The sequence below is a fragment of the Rousettus aegyptiacus genome, unplaced genomic scaffold, assembly GCF_014176215.1.
Source record: "Rousettus aegyptiacus isolate mRouAeg1 unplaced genomic scaffold, mRouAeg1.p scaffold_m13_p_7, whole genome shotgun sequence".
Taxonomy (NCBI): domain Eukaryota; kingdom Metazoa; phylum Chordata; class Mammalia; order Chiroptera; family Pteropodidae; genus Rousettus; species Rousettus aegyptiacus.
The window spans coordinates 610,660-626,556 of NW_023416310.1; the positions used below are offsets into that span (position 1 = coordinate 610,660).

Genomic DNA, 15,897 nt, shown 5'->3' on the forward strand with positions numbered 1-15,897 from the left:
GCTCGGGGGCGCGGCCCGTCAGCGGGTCCCGGCGGTCGCTCCAGCGTGGCAGGACGTGCGCGAGCCTGGACGCGCCGTGGCCCCGGCGAGAGGCGCAAGCTGCGGGCGGGGGTGGGGTCGGGGACGCGCCGACCCGCCGGCTCACCTGAACAGCTCCTGGATGGCTGGCTCCACGGGAACTGCAGAGAGATGGGACACGGACAGATGAGTCACCTGTCGCCGGGGCCCCTCCTCCACACGGAACTCCCGTGAGGGGTCAGCGGGAACCGTCCCCGCAGCTCCGTGGTGCGAAGGCGACCCCACTCAAGTGTCCAGGGACTGGGGGACGCGTGCACGTACCTCGAACCCCTTTGGACCGCGTGCGATGACGCTTCTCCTCGGCGTCCACCTCCATCTGGGGACAGATGAGCAGGCGGTCAGTCCCCTCGCTGTGCAGGGGCCAGCAGGGCACGTGCTGTGCCCCAGCACCTTAGCGACAGCTTCCGTCACGTTCCTCTGGCGGGACGGGGGGTCAGGCCACCCCCACGTTAGATCACAGACTGGCTCTGACTTTGTGGGGGACACTGACTCGGGGTCCTCCTCTGTGACGGGCCTTGAGCATGACCCACTTCCTGCCTTTCAGAGGACCGATGAGGACGCGGATCGGCTGAGTCTGAGCTGCCCTCTGTACCGAGGACATGACGGAGCTGCTGTTTGCAGAAGGTTCACGCCGACACCTGCGCTGTGTCCGGCCCCTCCAGTCACTGCGAGCTCCTTCCCGCTGCAGCGGGTGAGGGCAGAGGGCCAGGTGGCCCAGAGGGACGGCGCTTGGCCCTCGCACCCTCTCCGCCCTCTGGTTCCTGCGGTGCAGTTGCAGTCCATGTGACCTAACGTCAGGACGCCCTGCAGGGACATGGGCCCTTCGCTCACGGTGACCCGGACGTCTGACACTGGAGACCAGCACGTGTTTCCAGGTGCCGCCTTGCCCAACCCCCACAGGCGGCGTCTCTATCACGACCGTTCTGTGGGTCTGACTTGCCCAAGGTCCCCGAGCGGGAGGTGTGGTGCAGACCCTGGAGCCAAGCCGCCCGTCCCCGCGCGTCCTCCGCCAGCCCAGGAGCACGCCGCCGGCCGGGGGACGTGTGCTGGCGCGTCCGCGCCCAACGTCTGACCGGTTTGCGCACGGCGAGGCCGCAGGGCGGGAGAAGCCGCCGGCACGACGGGCCGAGGAGAGAGCAGCGGGGACGGCGACAGCCCCTCGGATGGCAGGCCTGGGGTTTTCAGCCCAGCTGCGGTTTCTCTGCGGAACGCGGCCCCTGCGCACAGCCGCCGCGGTCGGGCGGGGGCGAGGAGGCCCGCGGGCCGCTCTGCTGCAGAGCGAGCGCCAGGGGGTGGACGGGGCGGGCTGTCCGGCCGTGGTCCGGGTGAGCCGCCTCCAGACAGAGCACCGGGCCTCACCGCACCACTGTGTGGCTGGCGACCGACCGCCATGGCCGCCCGCTAAGGCGCGTACCGAGTGCGGAGCGGGGAGCTGCGGGGGCAATGCTCACGCGTGTGATGGGGGCCCCGCCTGGGCAGGCCCCCGCCGGCGTCCGGTGCAGGACAGCCAGCATCGTGGAGGACGAGGAGCTGGCGCGCCGGCATCGTTGGGGGGCTTCTGGGGCAGATGTCGCGGCCAGGACTGCTCGGCGCAGGAGGACGAGCACGAGGCTGGTGCGGCCCTGCGTGCGGACGCTGGACGCGGCGTCCTTGGGTGGGTGAGCCGTCTGCTGGGATGGCGGTGTGTCCCGGAGGTGGCAGGGGCAGGCCAGCACCGACTGGGCTGGACAGATGGGCTTAATGGGGCTGGGGCCGGGGCCGCAGGCAAGTGGGAAGCCCCCGGAGGGGCCCCAGTCACCCAGGGGGTCACAGCCATCCTTTGCTGAGCACGGTGGCGGTGGGGGCGGGGTGCCTCACAAGCACCCCTTATTCTTAGAAAATGAGTCGTTGGCGGTCGGGGAGAGGGTGGAGCGGGGTCAGAGTAGCTGAGAGGCGCCGGCCAGTCGCCTGAGGAGGAGCGGCCGGGACAGCCGCCCCCGCGGGCTGTGCGTCCGCCGCCTGGAGCGCGGGGAGAGGAGGTGGACCTGGGGGCGTCTGGGAAGCACCAGCCGGCGCTGCGCCCGTGGCGCCTCTTGGGGACCTGCCGCGGCCTGTCGCTCACGCACACGCACAGCGCACGGCGACGCTCGTAAGTCTCGAGTCCACACGGAAACGTTTTCCAGACACTCCAGCTTCAGCAAAGCACACGGGCCAATGTGACGTGAAGCACAAGGTGCACCTGCGCTCGGGACGTGAGCGGGAACGGACTGGGCCCCGCGGGAGCCGTGCACCCACCCGGGGGCTGGGGAAGCAGCTGACGGGAGTGACCCCACTCCCTAAGGTGAAGACCTGTGCTGGGTGGACGCGTGGGCTGCTCTAAGCACAGCCTGAAGAGCCAGGAGGGCCGCGGCCCACCCACCCTGGGCTGTGACAGAGGCTCCAGGTGGGCCTGACCTTCCAGCCGAGTTTGAAAAGGTGTGTGGGGGAGGGGGGAGGGGTGTTTCAGGTGGAGGGAACAGGATGTGGGAGGCCTGAGCCCTGCAGGCATGCGGTGTGCTCCGGGGGCCCCAGGGGCGCCCCTCCACAGGGCGCGGCTGCTCGAACCCTGCGCGGAGGACCCTGGGCCAGTGGCTCCCTCTGACAGGCCTGGCTCAGGAGATAACTGTCGCCGGAGGGCAGTGAGCCTGGCGCCCCCCTCTGGGTATCAAATCGAAAAACTCAGCCTCTTTAGCTAATGCTCATGTGGTCGCATAAGAACTGTTTTGTTTTTTCCTTTAAAAAATTTAACCCTTTTTTACGTAGAGCGGGACAATCTTATTTTCCTCCAGATGGACAGTTAATTCTGCTATTAATCACTCATTAAATAAGTGTTTTCCCCACTATACCAAAATATTCCTCTTGGTTTTGTTACATTCCCACCATGGCTGGGTCTTGTTGGGGCCATCCTATGCCACTCCCCAATCTGACATTCTTGTGCTGATCTTGTTGAATTTTCGGGCTCTATGATACTCTTCTCTGGTAAATAAAGCTCCCTTTGCTGTGAGATCACAGGCAATTTACTAAAAAATATCTAGCACCGCAGCCAGCACACAGTGGACGCGAAGCAAAAGGCTCTCTCCCTTTTTCCTCGGCTAATGAAGCCGTAAGATGAAGTATCAAAACTGATTTAAATTTTGCTTTTACACAGATGTTTCAGCATGAGCAAAGCACCAGGGAGGTCCGGATTACTCAGAAAGCGTGCAATTCATAGTCCAAACTGCGAGGGTTTTTCATTTCCAGCGTTCACGTCTAAGTGTCGGGTCAGAGGCCGCCCACGAGCGCGGAGCCCACTGAGGTTCTGCTCCTTCCTCCTCCTCCTCCCTCCTCCTCCGCGGCCCCTCCCGCCCGCCCCTTTGCAGAGAAGGCTCCTGTCCCCCGTCAGGGGCACCGGGAGCTGCCTTTTTGATCGCTTCTCCTCGTGGCTCTGAGGCCGGAGCTGCAGGCGCCGCGTGCGGCGATGCGTGAAGGTCCGGCGGCCCCGTCTGCCTGTCCGCCCTCGCGTCCCTGCGCTGCACAGAGCAGCCCGGGCGTCACTGCCAGGGGCTCCGCCCCACGTCCCGCACAGTCACGAAGTCCATCCCAAAAGCGCTGCTTCCGCAGTAAGTTTTACGTCTAGTGCTTATTTTTAAAATAAGGATAGGTTTTCTTAGGAACTTTAAATGGTTTTAAATTCAAGACACGTCTTGAATTTAAGAAATTTACTTTGAGCCAACAAAGCTCTCAGAGTGACCCGTAGACGCAAGTGAGGTAGCTTGTCACATGTCAGCCTCACACCTGGAATCAGGATCTGTTTCGTGGCTGGTTCCCCTCCGTCCTCCTCCCCAGGTGAATGAGCCTTTCCTCGGGCTGAGGGCAGAAGACGCGTGTGAACTAGTCAAAGCCTCAGACGTCCAGCCCCTGGGGGCGGCTTCCTGCCTGCCATGAGAGAGCTCTTCGGCCTTGACCATGGACCCGGGGAGCTGGACTTGGGGTCCTGGGGCTGTGACAGCCGCTGCCACTCTCCCCTCAGCGTTCTGACTTGTCTCTGTCCCTGAGCACCTGTGACCTGCTCTGCTTCCCGCAGGAGGGCGGGGAGGGGGGGCGAGGACACAGGGGTCAGTCTCCACGGCGGACAGCCCTCACCTGTCGGAGAACCTGGGCCGTCCCCCTCCGCCCCCCAGGCCCTGTCTCCCAGTCTCCCGCCTCCCGCCCCTCCGCCCCTGCTTCCTGCCCCGCCGGGCGAGGCTGGACCGCGGGGGTGCGGGGCGCCCACGGCGCTGCGGTTTGCTGAGCGGGCGGGACAGGCACAGCGAAGAAGAGCAAGACGCCCCGGCAGAGTGACGGGTGGTTTCCGAGCGCTCGTGCTCCTGCGCACGGTCGTCTCCTAGGCAACAGAGACCTGTCTCTACACATGTAGCCCGACAGGGCAGGAGCTGCTCACATCTCCATTCACTCGGAGACGTCGGGGCTCACAGAAAATCCGCCTGCAAAGATCAGCAAGAATCAGAATTCTGTGCTGCAGTCATCCCTGAAGAGTGCTTATGAAAAGTACCACAAAATAAAAATTCTTTTCCAAAATACAAAAAAATGTTCTGCTTTTTAATGGATTTAGTGCAGTGCAAATATGTTAGAATCTAGGATTTCTGTCTGCTCTCTGAAGCAGGCTGCACAGTTGGAGGAGATCGGGGGCTTCTGGGTCATGGTGTCGTGGTTCCTAAGTCTCAATTTTAGTTATCCAACCTGATAGCATGGAAATAAGGAAAAAATAGACAAAAACAAAACAAAAACGCATAGGAAAAAAGCCTCGGTTGGTCTGCTCCTAATTTCCCCTCTGCCTCCTCGTCGCCATTTCTTTAGCAGATGGCACCTAGGGACTGTCCTCTCATAGCAGGGACCCCCTGCCTCGGCCTCTTCACCCCAAGACGGTGCTGCTTGTGTGGGGCCCGGTGCCGACAGAAGCGAGAGACGCAGGCGCAGGAAACAGGAGCCACGCGGGTGAGGCCGGTGCCGGCCCAGCACTTCCCAGCGGCCTTCGCGAGGCCCCCACCGCCCCTCGTCCCGGGCCGCAGCCCGAAGCGCGCGTGGGCCTCCCCTGCTCTGCTGTGGGATCGCCCGCCACGCCCTGCCGCCTGCCGCTGTCTCCCCTCGCTGCCCTCCTTCCACCTCCCGGGCGCCGCCAAGGCCATACCGGACGGGGTCGCCCCGAGCGTCCGGGGTGCCGGGCCTCCCCAGCGTTCCGCGGCCGTCATCGCAGCGAGGCCGTGCCCCACCCCCCCACCTGCGGGGCCCCTGAGGACCGGCTCGAGCGCAGCGCGGCTTGCCTTTCCTTCGCTCTTCTCGCCATCGCGTCGCAGGACCCAGAGGAGCTCGCGGAGCGACACGCGGCCGCTCGGAGCCGCACTCTCCCGGGCCCGGGGCGCAGGCGTCCCCGCGGGCTGCCGGCGGCCGCGCCCCCGGCCGTGGCGGCCCGACGCGCGCTGCGCTCCGTGGCCGCGCCGGGTCCGCACGCGCTGCGCGTCCTCTGCCCGCCCCCGTCCACTCCCCCGCTGACGGGTAGTCGGGTTGCCCTGTCGCCTTCGTTCGCTTTAGTCCACCGTGCGTAAAGCCGCAGTGACAACCGCGCACGCACCTTTGGGCACGTTTCCGCAGCGTGGTTTTCCAAAACGATGCCGCCGGCGCGGCCAGGAGTGAAATCGCGCGTGCGCTCTGGCGACGTGGGTGCTGCCCGTTTCCCTCCGAGCTTGTCGCCGACGGACCGCGCGGGCCTTCACGGCCGCCGGCGCCTCTCCTCCTGCCGTGTGCCCGCGACGTGGAGCCGCTGCTCCGCCGCCCAGGGATCGGTAAGGGCCGCGGCGTGCCGAGGGATCAACCCTCTGCCCACCTGTTCCCAGGGCTTTCTTCCAGGTGTTCCGTGTTCGGTGGTGGCACTGTTGTCCACGTGGCGGTGAACACTGCAGGCGGCACCGGGGCCATCGGGAAGGGGTTCCTGCGGCCGGGCTGTGGTTTCCTCCTGGGCCCTCCACGGCCCCTGCCACCTCAGCCCAGCCTCCCTCTGTCCCTCTGTCCACGGTCTGTCCCATACCCTGGGGTGGGGGGCTCCCGAGCCAGCCCGCTCTGCCCTACAGCTGCCCCTCGGGTGGGAGTGTGTGGGGAGGAGACGACGCGACAGGTGTGGCGAGGGGGCCTGAGCCGGCGGCAAACACGGCCGGCCCGGCGGCCTCCCAGCCTGCGGCTCGCCCAGCGCCCGGACGCGAATGCCGACGAGGTACCAACAGGAAAATTCAAGCATTCAAATATGTTTTGACAGAGAAAAGCCTTACTGGAACTGTCCGTTTATATGGATATCTAAATTATCCTTGCAATTGTCTATTATAAATTTTTTTTTTAATTCAGTTAAAAAATGCTTTTCCTATTTTTTAAGGGGTGGACAATACTAAAAGGATAAAGAACAAAAAGCTACAGATGCTCATGTCTACACACGGTAGAATGCGTCACCTCCGAGGTGCACTTGGGTTCACAGGAGACAATTCCACAGAAAACCTTCAGAAATTAAAATGTTTCCACGATCATCACAGGTGGGCAGCAGAGGTGGATTTTGGGGCGAGGGCTGGGTGTCTGCGAAGTGGGGTGTCGCCCCCTGCAGCGCCTCTGCGCCTGAGCCGGCTCCCACCTGAGTGAACTCCATGGCGACAAGGGCATCTCCGTGGGCAACAGGCCACGACGGGTCCGGACGCACACAGTGGGAGGGCCCGGAAGAGGGGAGCTCGCTGAGCAGCCCTGTGCCCTCCCGGCTCACGCGGTCACTGCCGCCTCACTGCGCTGCCCCCACTCGGCTGCCACTTGCGACCGCCCGTCTGGATGCCCACGTGCCCCAATCCCTGGGAGAGACCCCGCCGGGGGAGACACTCCAGGGAGCTTCTAGAGGTGGAGCTGGACTGGGACCCCCCACAGAGGGAGAGCCGTCCAGCGAGCGGCGCGGGCGGCGACGGGGGAAAAAGTTCCGGAAGGGCTGTAGGGGAAGGCAGGAGCAGCACGTCGCGACCCCAGGGTGCTGAAGGGGGACAGCGAATGCGGTCTGACCCCATGGGAGGGTCGGGCGCAGGCGAGCCCGTCCACTGGGACCCACGCGCGCAAGTTTCACCCATCGGACGGTGGGCTCGACGCCCCTCCGCACTGACGGTCTGGATCTGGGGCTCACGGCCGCAGGGGGGCACCTTAGAGCGATGTCCGGGGGGTGGGGCAGGCGCGGTGAGGCTCCCGCGGCGGGGAGCAGCGCCGCCCAGGCCGGCCCGGAGGCCGGGGGCAGGCAGGAGCTGGAGGAGGGCTGGAGAGAGCGGCTCTGTCCCTGTAGATCCCAGGACGGGGCTGTCTGCCCATCGCACAGGACATGTGGCCTGTGTCGGGGCGCGAGGCGCGGCCGGCCCCGCATCCCGCAGTGGGCATGCGAGCCCGCGGGGACTGCTCCCGCCCCGCCGGGCGGCCCGCTTTACCTTGCAGGAAGTCTTCGCTCCTAGGAGTGGAGGCGGCGTGACCCCGCAGGCAGGACCCGGCCCGGAGTCGGGATGCTCTCCAAGCTCTAATCCTGGTCCTCCCCAGCTCGTGCCTGCGGCGAAGTCACTTGATTTCTCTGTGCCTCGACTTCTCCATCTGCAAAACACGAGCAGCGCTGTAAGGCGCCCAAGGGCTGCCCGGCCCACGAGGAGGACGCGTGCAGGGCGCTTGCCCCCTGTGCCCACGGCCCCGCCGCCCCCTCTGGGCCGTCGCCGACGTGCCCCTCCTAGCCGCACACAGCGGCTCCCCTTCTGGGTGCTCTCCCAGGCTGGGGGCCGGCTCTTCCCGCTCCGAGAAGGGTCTCCGCAGGCCGTGCCCACGTGGCCCTGCCAGCTAAGTCCGCTGTGCGGTCTGTGACACATGCTGCTCTAAGAGCGTTCTAGAACTCCTGGCTCTGGGGGACCGGTAAGTAGCCCTGGGGTCGAATCGGCCTACACGAAGCATGGTGGCTAGCTCCGGCCGGAACCTGCACGCCACCCTTATCTCATCCGTGATTTCCCAGGGACTTCAGGGGCCATAGGACCAGCTGGTTTCTGCAGAGTTTGTGTAGCCTGAAGACTTTGCAGAGCGCTATTTTCTTACCTATTATGTCACTTATCCATCAACCCAACTTTCTGCTAATTTTAAGAATGAAGAAACTGACCCGAAGAGAGGCCGACACGTGTGCTGAGAGCGGCCCAGCTGCTGACAGGGCAGCGGCCGACGGAAGCAGCTCCCCCGTCCGCAGACGCAGGGCCCCTCCCGAGGCCGGAAGTCCTGCTCAAACGCCCCCGCGAGGAACCGGAAGGGCCAGGCGCTCGGTGGGGCTCTGAGTCCCGGCCCCAGGGAGCCTCCGGGCGGTGGCCCTGGGTGTGTCCCACCAACATGGCCGGACGTTCACTCGGAGGGGTCACGCGTTTGAAGGCCCAGTGCTTCCTGCTCCTGTGGCTTCCCGGCGCGAGCCTCCGGGCTGTGGCAAACGCCCACACGTCGAGTGAGCCAGGAGGCTGGCCGAGCTCAGAGGCGGCGCGCCCAGGGCTCGCGGGGGGCACCGACGCTTCAGTCAGCAGCGGCACCGGCGGCCGGCACGGCACTGCAGCATCGCAGCGACCTTCTTGTCGACTCCTTGTTTGATCGACAGGCGACCAGACAGCTGAGTTACAGAAGGAACGCAGGGAGACACCAGGGTCACCTCAGGCCTCGGCGGCCCCTCCCTGGCCCTGTCCCTGGCCCTGCGTCCTTGTCCCCTCCAGCAACCTCAGGTGCTGAGATGTAAAAGCTTCCTCAGGAAGGGTTTCGTGCCCATGGGCAGTGAAGAAGTGTTTGAACATGTGTGTCTTGACGAGAACACAATGACACAGACCACAGAAGATTTAAAATCAGAAACTTCCAGAAAGAGAAAGGGATTAGACCAGATCTTTTCTCTTTTCAACGTTGCCATTGAAAACAGTCTTCTTCCCGCCTCCTCCTTTGGGCTTCATAATTCCCTGAGACTTCACTGTGGCCCCCTCTCTGGGCTGTGCACCCCTTGGGAGCAGGGACAATCCCACTTGTCTTGGTATCGCAGGTGCCTGCACCAAGCGGTTTGTCAACATGGGTTTGTTGACTGGATGGCAAGAAAGAAAAAGAGGAGTAAAAGACGGAAGGAAGGAAGGAAGGGAGGGAGGGAGGGAGGGAGGAAGGGAGGGAGGAGAGGGAAGGAGGAAGCCTCTTATCAACCTGTCCAGGAGGGGTTCCAACTCCGATGCATCAGATTATGCTATAAAAGTGATTCAATCAACCAGTAAACCATCTGAGTGTTAAAAGACTTGATGTCGACAGACCCAGGTTACAAGACATGACTACTTACTGCTTCATGACCTGAGCTTGTTTTTATAAGCATTAGTTTCCTGAAAATTTTCAGTCTCTAAATTAGACAATATACAAAAAGGTTCTAGCTTATTGTAAATGCTCAACAAGTATAGTAAATTATCACAATATACCATCTTGTCAACATACTGCGTAATGTCTCTGAGTTGAAGCTTCTCATTTGTGACTGTGATGCTAAGAACAGCAGCGAAGCTACAGGCAGAGAGCTCCTGAAACGTGAACACCTTAAATTAATTCAGCCCATATTTTTTGAGGCTGGACTTGAGTGACTTGATATAAAACAGGACGGACAGGAAATTGCTACATCGCCTCAAAGAAAGAATAAAAGAAAGAATAGAGGGAAGTTAGAACCAACACTGTTGTGATCTTAAGGGTGCGGGGAAATCTTTCGGGTATAAAGAGAGACACGAAGTGCGAAGGAGCAGAAAGAAGGAAAGAGAACGGTGCATTTGGGTAAAACAAATTCTATGGCCGTCGTTAAATTTACAAAACGAAACCCACCAATAATTGGGAAAAGTACAATATGATCTACTAAGACGAAAATTAAAACTCAGTCATTTATTGACAACACGTTCAGTTACAATACTGTGAAATGTGCAGGTATTTGCCTTTTAAAAATAAATTCTTTCATAAACTTATGGTTATAAAAAAAGCCTTTTGCAAGCAGCTAACATTCAACTGCATGTTCGCAATATTTTAAAAAATACACATAGAAATAGCTTATGATAGTTAAGAATTAAACGATCAAACGACATGTTAACGGGTGACAAGCAGGCTGTCAACGGTGGTTCGTGTTCTGAGCGTAACTTGATGGCGTCCAGAGTCCCGTTTACTGCAGTTGTCACGTGGACCTGACTCGTCTGTGCGTCCTGTGTCCTGTTAGCAGTGAAACCGTCTCAGATGATGCCTCTCGGGAGAGCGAGGGAAGAGCAGGGGGTGAGGGTGCGACGGCGCGTTCTCCCTCAGAAGCCTCCGGTTCGCCCCGTTCCCGCGTGCACCTCAGAGCAGGACGGCCACTGCGAGAAGCCCGGTCCCTGCCGGGGCCAGAGTGGGCATGGCTGAGCCTGCAGCCGCCACAGGGCTCGGGATCCCTGGGCAGCCAGGATTCAGAACCTACCGGACTCCCAGGCCGTAGAACCCAGCTCTTTTCTAACATCAAACTCGGTGGCAGAAATCCCCTCTGGGGAACTCATTCTAGGAAACCCGCGTCTCCAACCGAACACACGTGTTGCTCATGAGCAATGTGCCTGCACAGGCGTGGCCGTCGCGGCACTGACCAGCCGGCCCCAGGGCGTGCAGGACGGCGCGGGGCGCTGCCCACTTCCGTGTGCCACGCGGTCCCCTCCCGGCTGTCCTCTCCAGCGCGGACGCTCCCTGGGCTCTGTTCAGAATGAAGACCTGTGAGGCCCGGCTCGGCCCGGCTCGGCCCGGCTCGGCCCGGCAGGGCCCGCATGTCCTCCAGCCTCCCGCGGGCGGCTCTCCGCGGTCTGTCTCCTGAGATCAGGGGCCGCGCCCAGCCCCTCGGAGGCCCGGGCCCCTCCCCCGGGTTCCCGGAGCCTGCCGTGTGCGGGTGCCGCGCCTCCCCTTCGCCCCTGCTGCCCCGGCCGGCGGGCGGGCGCTCTCCTCCCTCTGCCTGCGGCCTCTCCCTCTTGATTCTCCTTACTAGTTTTTAAGAAAATTTCTACGCCATGGACTTCTGGTGCCTGAATTCATCCTCCACTGATCTTAGCTTTCGCATTTTTGTCATGTTTTTCTTTTTTTTCTGTCTTCTGAAAGGTTATCTCAGATTTCCCTTTGAGTCCTTCCGGTGCATTTTAAAGTTCTAGGAACCGGGCTTTCTGTGCCCACGTCGGCTTTGGTCACGGCCGTGCGTCTGCACCCGTTTTGGTGTTCTTCACCTTTGCAGAGGGGAGACACGCGTCTCGCCGCAGTCACTCACGTCTCGCACGGGGGCACAGGGCAAGCGCTGCGCTGGCACTTGGTTGGTGATGAAATGGATGAGCGACAGGATCCCGCGGTGAGGCAGGGAAGGCGGAAGGGGGGAGCGGCGAGGGAGGGGGAGGAGCTGGCGACTGCGGCGGGCACTCACGGCGCGCGACGGGCCCGACCCTGGCGCTGACGGAGGACGCACAGGCCTCACCCGCACACGCCCGCAAAGTCCTCCTGCCTCGGGGGCTGAGTTCAGGGCTCAGTCCCAGCACCACTGAAGGGAGAGGCAGGTGGCGCGTGGGGGGTTCGCGGGCGGGCTCCCCCTTCGCTCACTGGGCCCTACGAGAAGCCCCCGCACTGGGAGGGTGGCTGCTGTCGGCTTGTTTGAGACATCGGGGAGCCACGGCTGGGGGAGGCTGAGTGCCGCCGCCAGCAGCCAGCGGGGTGACGGGGGTCCTTCCATGTGCGGCACGATCAGAGTGGGACGTTGCCGGGGCCACCGTGACGCGCTCCCCTGTGCAGCCAACCCGCCGCAGGTCTCGAAGCGCCCACATGCTCGGGCACTCACGGCTGCCAGCGCCGACGCTGTCTGAGAGGAAGGAAAAGCCTCGGGGCAGAACGGAAGGGGGCGGCGAGGGTGGAGGGGGCGGAGGGGGCGAAGGGGGCGGCCAGGGTGAGGGGGTGCCCAGGGTCCTCCCAGAACCGCGGTGGCACCGGGCGGGCGTCCTCCCGTCTGACCGGCCCGCTCCTCCCCACAGCCCTGACAGGTCCCGCTGGGTCTGGCCCATGCCACGCGGCCCGGACATGGTTAGACGCGGCGAGCAGACTGCCTGGGATCCGGCGCGGGCACGGTCGGGCCTCACGAGGACCAGAGGACGGCGGAGCCAGAGAGAACAGGAGGCGAACCACGAGGGAGCCGGGCACGGGGAGGACAGGCACCATGGCCGCCGCGAGCCGCCACCTGAGGGACGCTGCACTCACGGGGCCTGAGCGGCCGGAGTCCATGTCGGGTGTCACATTGGGTGCCGGATGCGGCAGGGGCACCCCCACACAGAGCGACTGCTCAGGGACCACAGTCAGGGCGGGCGTGTGGCATGTCGGGTGGGAGAGGCGCTGAGAACAGACATTCGGAAGGGCGAGCAAGGGGCTCGAGAGGGGCAGGGGGTGGCCAGGGCGGCGCCCTGGGGACTGGACATGAGGTCCCTGTGCTGCCTCCAGCCCCGGCACGAGGCCCGTCGGGATGTGGGACGAGGCCGCACAGCAGGACTCTGACAGAGGCCACAGCACCACGCGCTTTCCTAAACGGGGCCATGTGGGCGACCCCTCGAGGTACAGAGTTCTATGGGGAGACACGGGCATCCAGCCCCTTCTCTGTCATGGCTCCATCCGTGCAGCTGCCTGCAGGTGAGGCAGCTCCTGGGGGAGTCAGAATTTAAAAGGAAATAAAAGAGGAAAACAGTATTTCAAATCAAGAGCAAGAGGCTGGCCGGCCAGCACGGCAAAGCGCGATGATGCCGTGAGCGCACCCTCACGGACGTGCGTGCGGCGTGAGCACTGAGCACACGCAGGACCCGCCGCTAAACGCACCCGAAGCATCTGGTCTGTCTCGGCCTCAGCGGGCCTAATTCAAGCAGGCCCTAATTTTCTCAGTATGGATTTTGCTAGATAGATAGCAATTAAAAACATCCACCTACTTAAGGAGGCGACATTGAAACCTTGCTAACGATGGGGTCCGAAGGCCCGTGCACCGCCTGGTTCCAGCAGCCGGAGCAGAGGCTCGTCGCCAGGCTCCGTTCTGCGGCTGTGCTGGGCTGATACCTGGGCTGTCGCTTTGTCTCTCAGCTCTGAGAACCTGGCACTGAGTCACCTGTGGGGCATCCGCTCCACGTCCGCGCTAGCAGGGGAGGGCTGGGCTTCCCGGCACCCCTGCCCAGACAGTGCTGGCTCCCCACGCGCGCCCCACCTTCCCAGCCCGGCCAGACCTGCTCAGGAGGCAGGAAGTGGAAACGGCCCCAACACCCAAGGCGCAGGAAGGCTCGGTGGCAGAATGCGATCTGTCCCCGCCCCACCGATGGGACGGCCAGTGGCTTTTACCCAGCGGACCCGACCAGCCGCCCACCAGTCCCTTGGTCTGCAGACCAAGCCGCCGAGGCCCAGACTGTTTCACGTTGGGGGACATCACTCCCGCCTGCTCGGTCATTGGGGGCCCTGCGCGAGGTCGCACGTAAGGGACCCCCGCATAACCAGTGCAGTCAGGGCAAGCCCGTCCTCCCCAGGTGACGCGAGCCACCGCGGAGACTTGGCGGCCAGGTTTAAGCGCCTCTGATGTGGCTGACACACCTATCAGGTGGCGTCATCGACAGCACGACACGCTCATTACCAAAAAGCACAATGGACACGAATAACCCCAGCACGACGGCACCTGTGCCTCGCGGTCCTCCCCCCTTCCCCACCGCCCAGTGCTCCTGACCCTTGGCACTGGGCTGGCGCCGTCACCTTGGCGACGCCCATGTTCTGACTGACACGTCCCGGACGGCAGGAGGCACCGCTCACCAGGCCGACTCTCTTTACAACGAAGGTTCAGCGATGCTGTTAGGGATTCCCGTTTTGTTTGACTCTATTTCCCAATAATGAGAACTTGATTTTGACAGGAGACAGAAATTGGACCTAAGCTAGTCCCTTGCACGCAGCAACCACAGGGCTGGGACAGGGGACAGTCACACTTCCATGTGTGGGGTCTCTGGCAGAAGGATGCAGGGGGGTCACACGCTGCAGCTTTTGCTTCGTGTCCCGGAGGAGTGTGGACGTGGGGTCCCACCCGCTCTCCCGCCAACCGCCTCTGTCACGGTCGCCGCGGCGTGCAGCCGTAAAGCCGCGCAGGGTCAGCGCCTGCGCGGCCTCCGAACCCTCGAGAAGGCAGAAGGAGGCCAGAGCATGAAACCCCCGAGCCTGGGAGCATCACGGCCTGGGCCTCAGTGGGCCGCCTCCCTGCAGCTGTCCACCGCGGAGGTCACCCCACCCCCCCAGGCAGGAGCCCCAGGTTTGCAGAAGACGCTGGGGGAGGCACGTCCTCTCACATGGCAGATGTGAACGCACAGAACTGTTCCATTTTTAAACACGAATGCCATATCTCATGCGGTCTACAAACTTCTTTAAAGTTGGAATGAGGAACGTTTCCAGGTGAGTGCAGTGAGCTACGCTTTGAATTTCATAATTGTTGGTTACAGTTTCATAACACACGACACGTGGTTTACGCACTGAGCTGCCGAATGTCTTGATACAAACTCCGGTTTTCACTGAACAAACGGCCGGAGTAAACGTGCTCCCGCGAGCCGAGCCAAGCTGAGCCGAGCGCGGGGACGGCCAGCCGAAGGCCAGGAGCCGTGGAGGGGCCGGACGGACCGATGCCCCTCAGCCTCAGGGCGAGCCGCCCGGGACACGCTGAGCTCAGATGTGCACGTCCGTCCTCCAGCCTGAGACAGCGAGTCTGTTGTCCCGGCGGCCCTGCCCGCCCAGCCCGTCTCTGTGAAGGAGCGTCTGCCACGTCTGCGAGCCACCTCACTCCACGCCTGGCTCTCACTCCAAAGCCACTGACGACACCTCCTTTCTAGGGCTTTCCGTCTGGAGGGAATTAAAGGTCAAGGGTCATAACCACTGCCAAGCTCCAGGCCTGTCACTCAGGATCAGCCTTCTAGGCTGAAGGGTATTTTAGGCAAATTATCAACTGCCCTTTTCCCTGCGGCACAGCACAGAGGACAGGAGCCGGACAGAGGGAACCCGGAGAGCCTGCGGACGGCGTGGGCTCCTGCTCCGAGCCCGGCCTCCGGCAGTGTCAGGCGCACAGCGACTCGCACTTTCAGCCACAAACTTTGACATCAAAACAAGAAGTATTTCCTGAGGTGACACCCTCCTTTGAAGAGAGATATAAAGCAGTGAGAAGATTAATGTGGTTTGCTACGTTGGGCCTGTTTGAAACTGCCCGATTTTAAAGTCCCTCAATCGAAACAAAAATTCAGGGCAAGAGTTCTCCTGCCGGCTTGCTTTTCTTGCATCTGGAAAACGTGGACCTCTTCCGAGAAGATATTTTACGTTGATTTCAAAAAAATACTTCTCTCTAAACAAATGCTGATTTCAAATAATTCTAATTGTTTGTTCCTTAAGTATAATCCCCAAATTAGCATATCGTATCTACCTTCTGCCACAGCGCTTACCAAGGTTGGTCTCCCCAAAGGCACCCACGCCCACCCACTGGGGCCCTCTTCTCGCAGCAGCCACGCCCGGAGCCCTCGCGTGGCTCTTAAAACGCCTCCCTCCTGTGCCCGACGCAATCCACCTCCTAATTTTCAAGCTGCTCCTTCTACGCCTAAATTGAGATGTTCCCCAGATCCTGTTCCCGACTCCACTCTCGTTCTTGGCAATTTCGTTCTTGGCATGAATCTAACTTTTACCTCTAATTGAACAACTCATAAAGCTCTACCCACAAGCCTGTTTTTC

The 15,897-nt window shown here is 61.9% G+C and overlaps 1 protein-coding gene across 9 annotated transcripts in view; it reads right to left on the bottom strand.

The window, feature by feature from the left end:
• The window catches only part of MYT1L (myelin transcription factor 1 like), a 293,631-nt gene that overhangs the window by 97,969 nt on the left and 179,765 nt on the right, over window positions 1-15,897 (bottom strand). For all 9 annotated transcript variants that reach the window (XM_036224409.1, XM_036224411.1, XM_036224413.1 and 6 more), the window contains 3 exons: window positions 7,566-7,722; window positions 340-394; window positions 146-179 (listed from right to left, as the gene is read on the bottom strand). In XM_036224409.1, coding sequence (XP_036080302.1) covers window positions 146-179; window positions 340-394 — 89 coding nt within the window. In that variant the 5' untranslated portion in view covers window positions 7,566-7,722. The remainder of the gene's footprint in view (window positions 1-145; window positions 180-339; window positions 395-7,565; window positions 7,723-15,897) is intronic.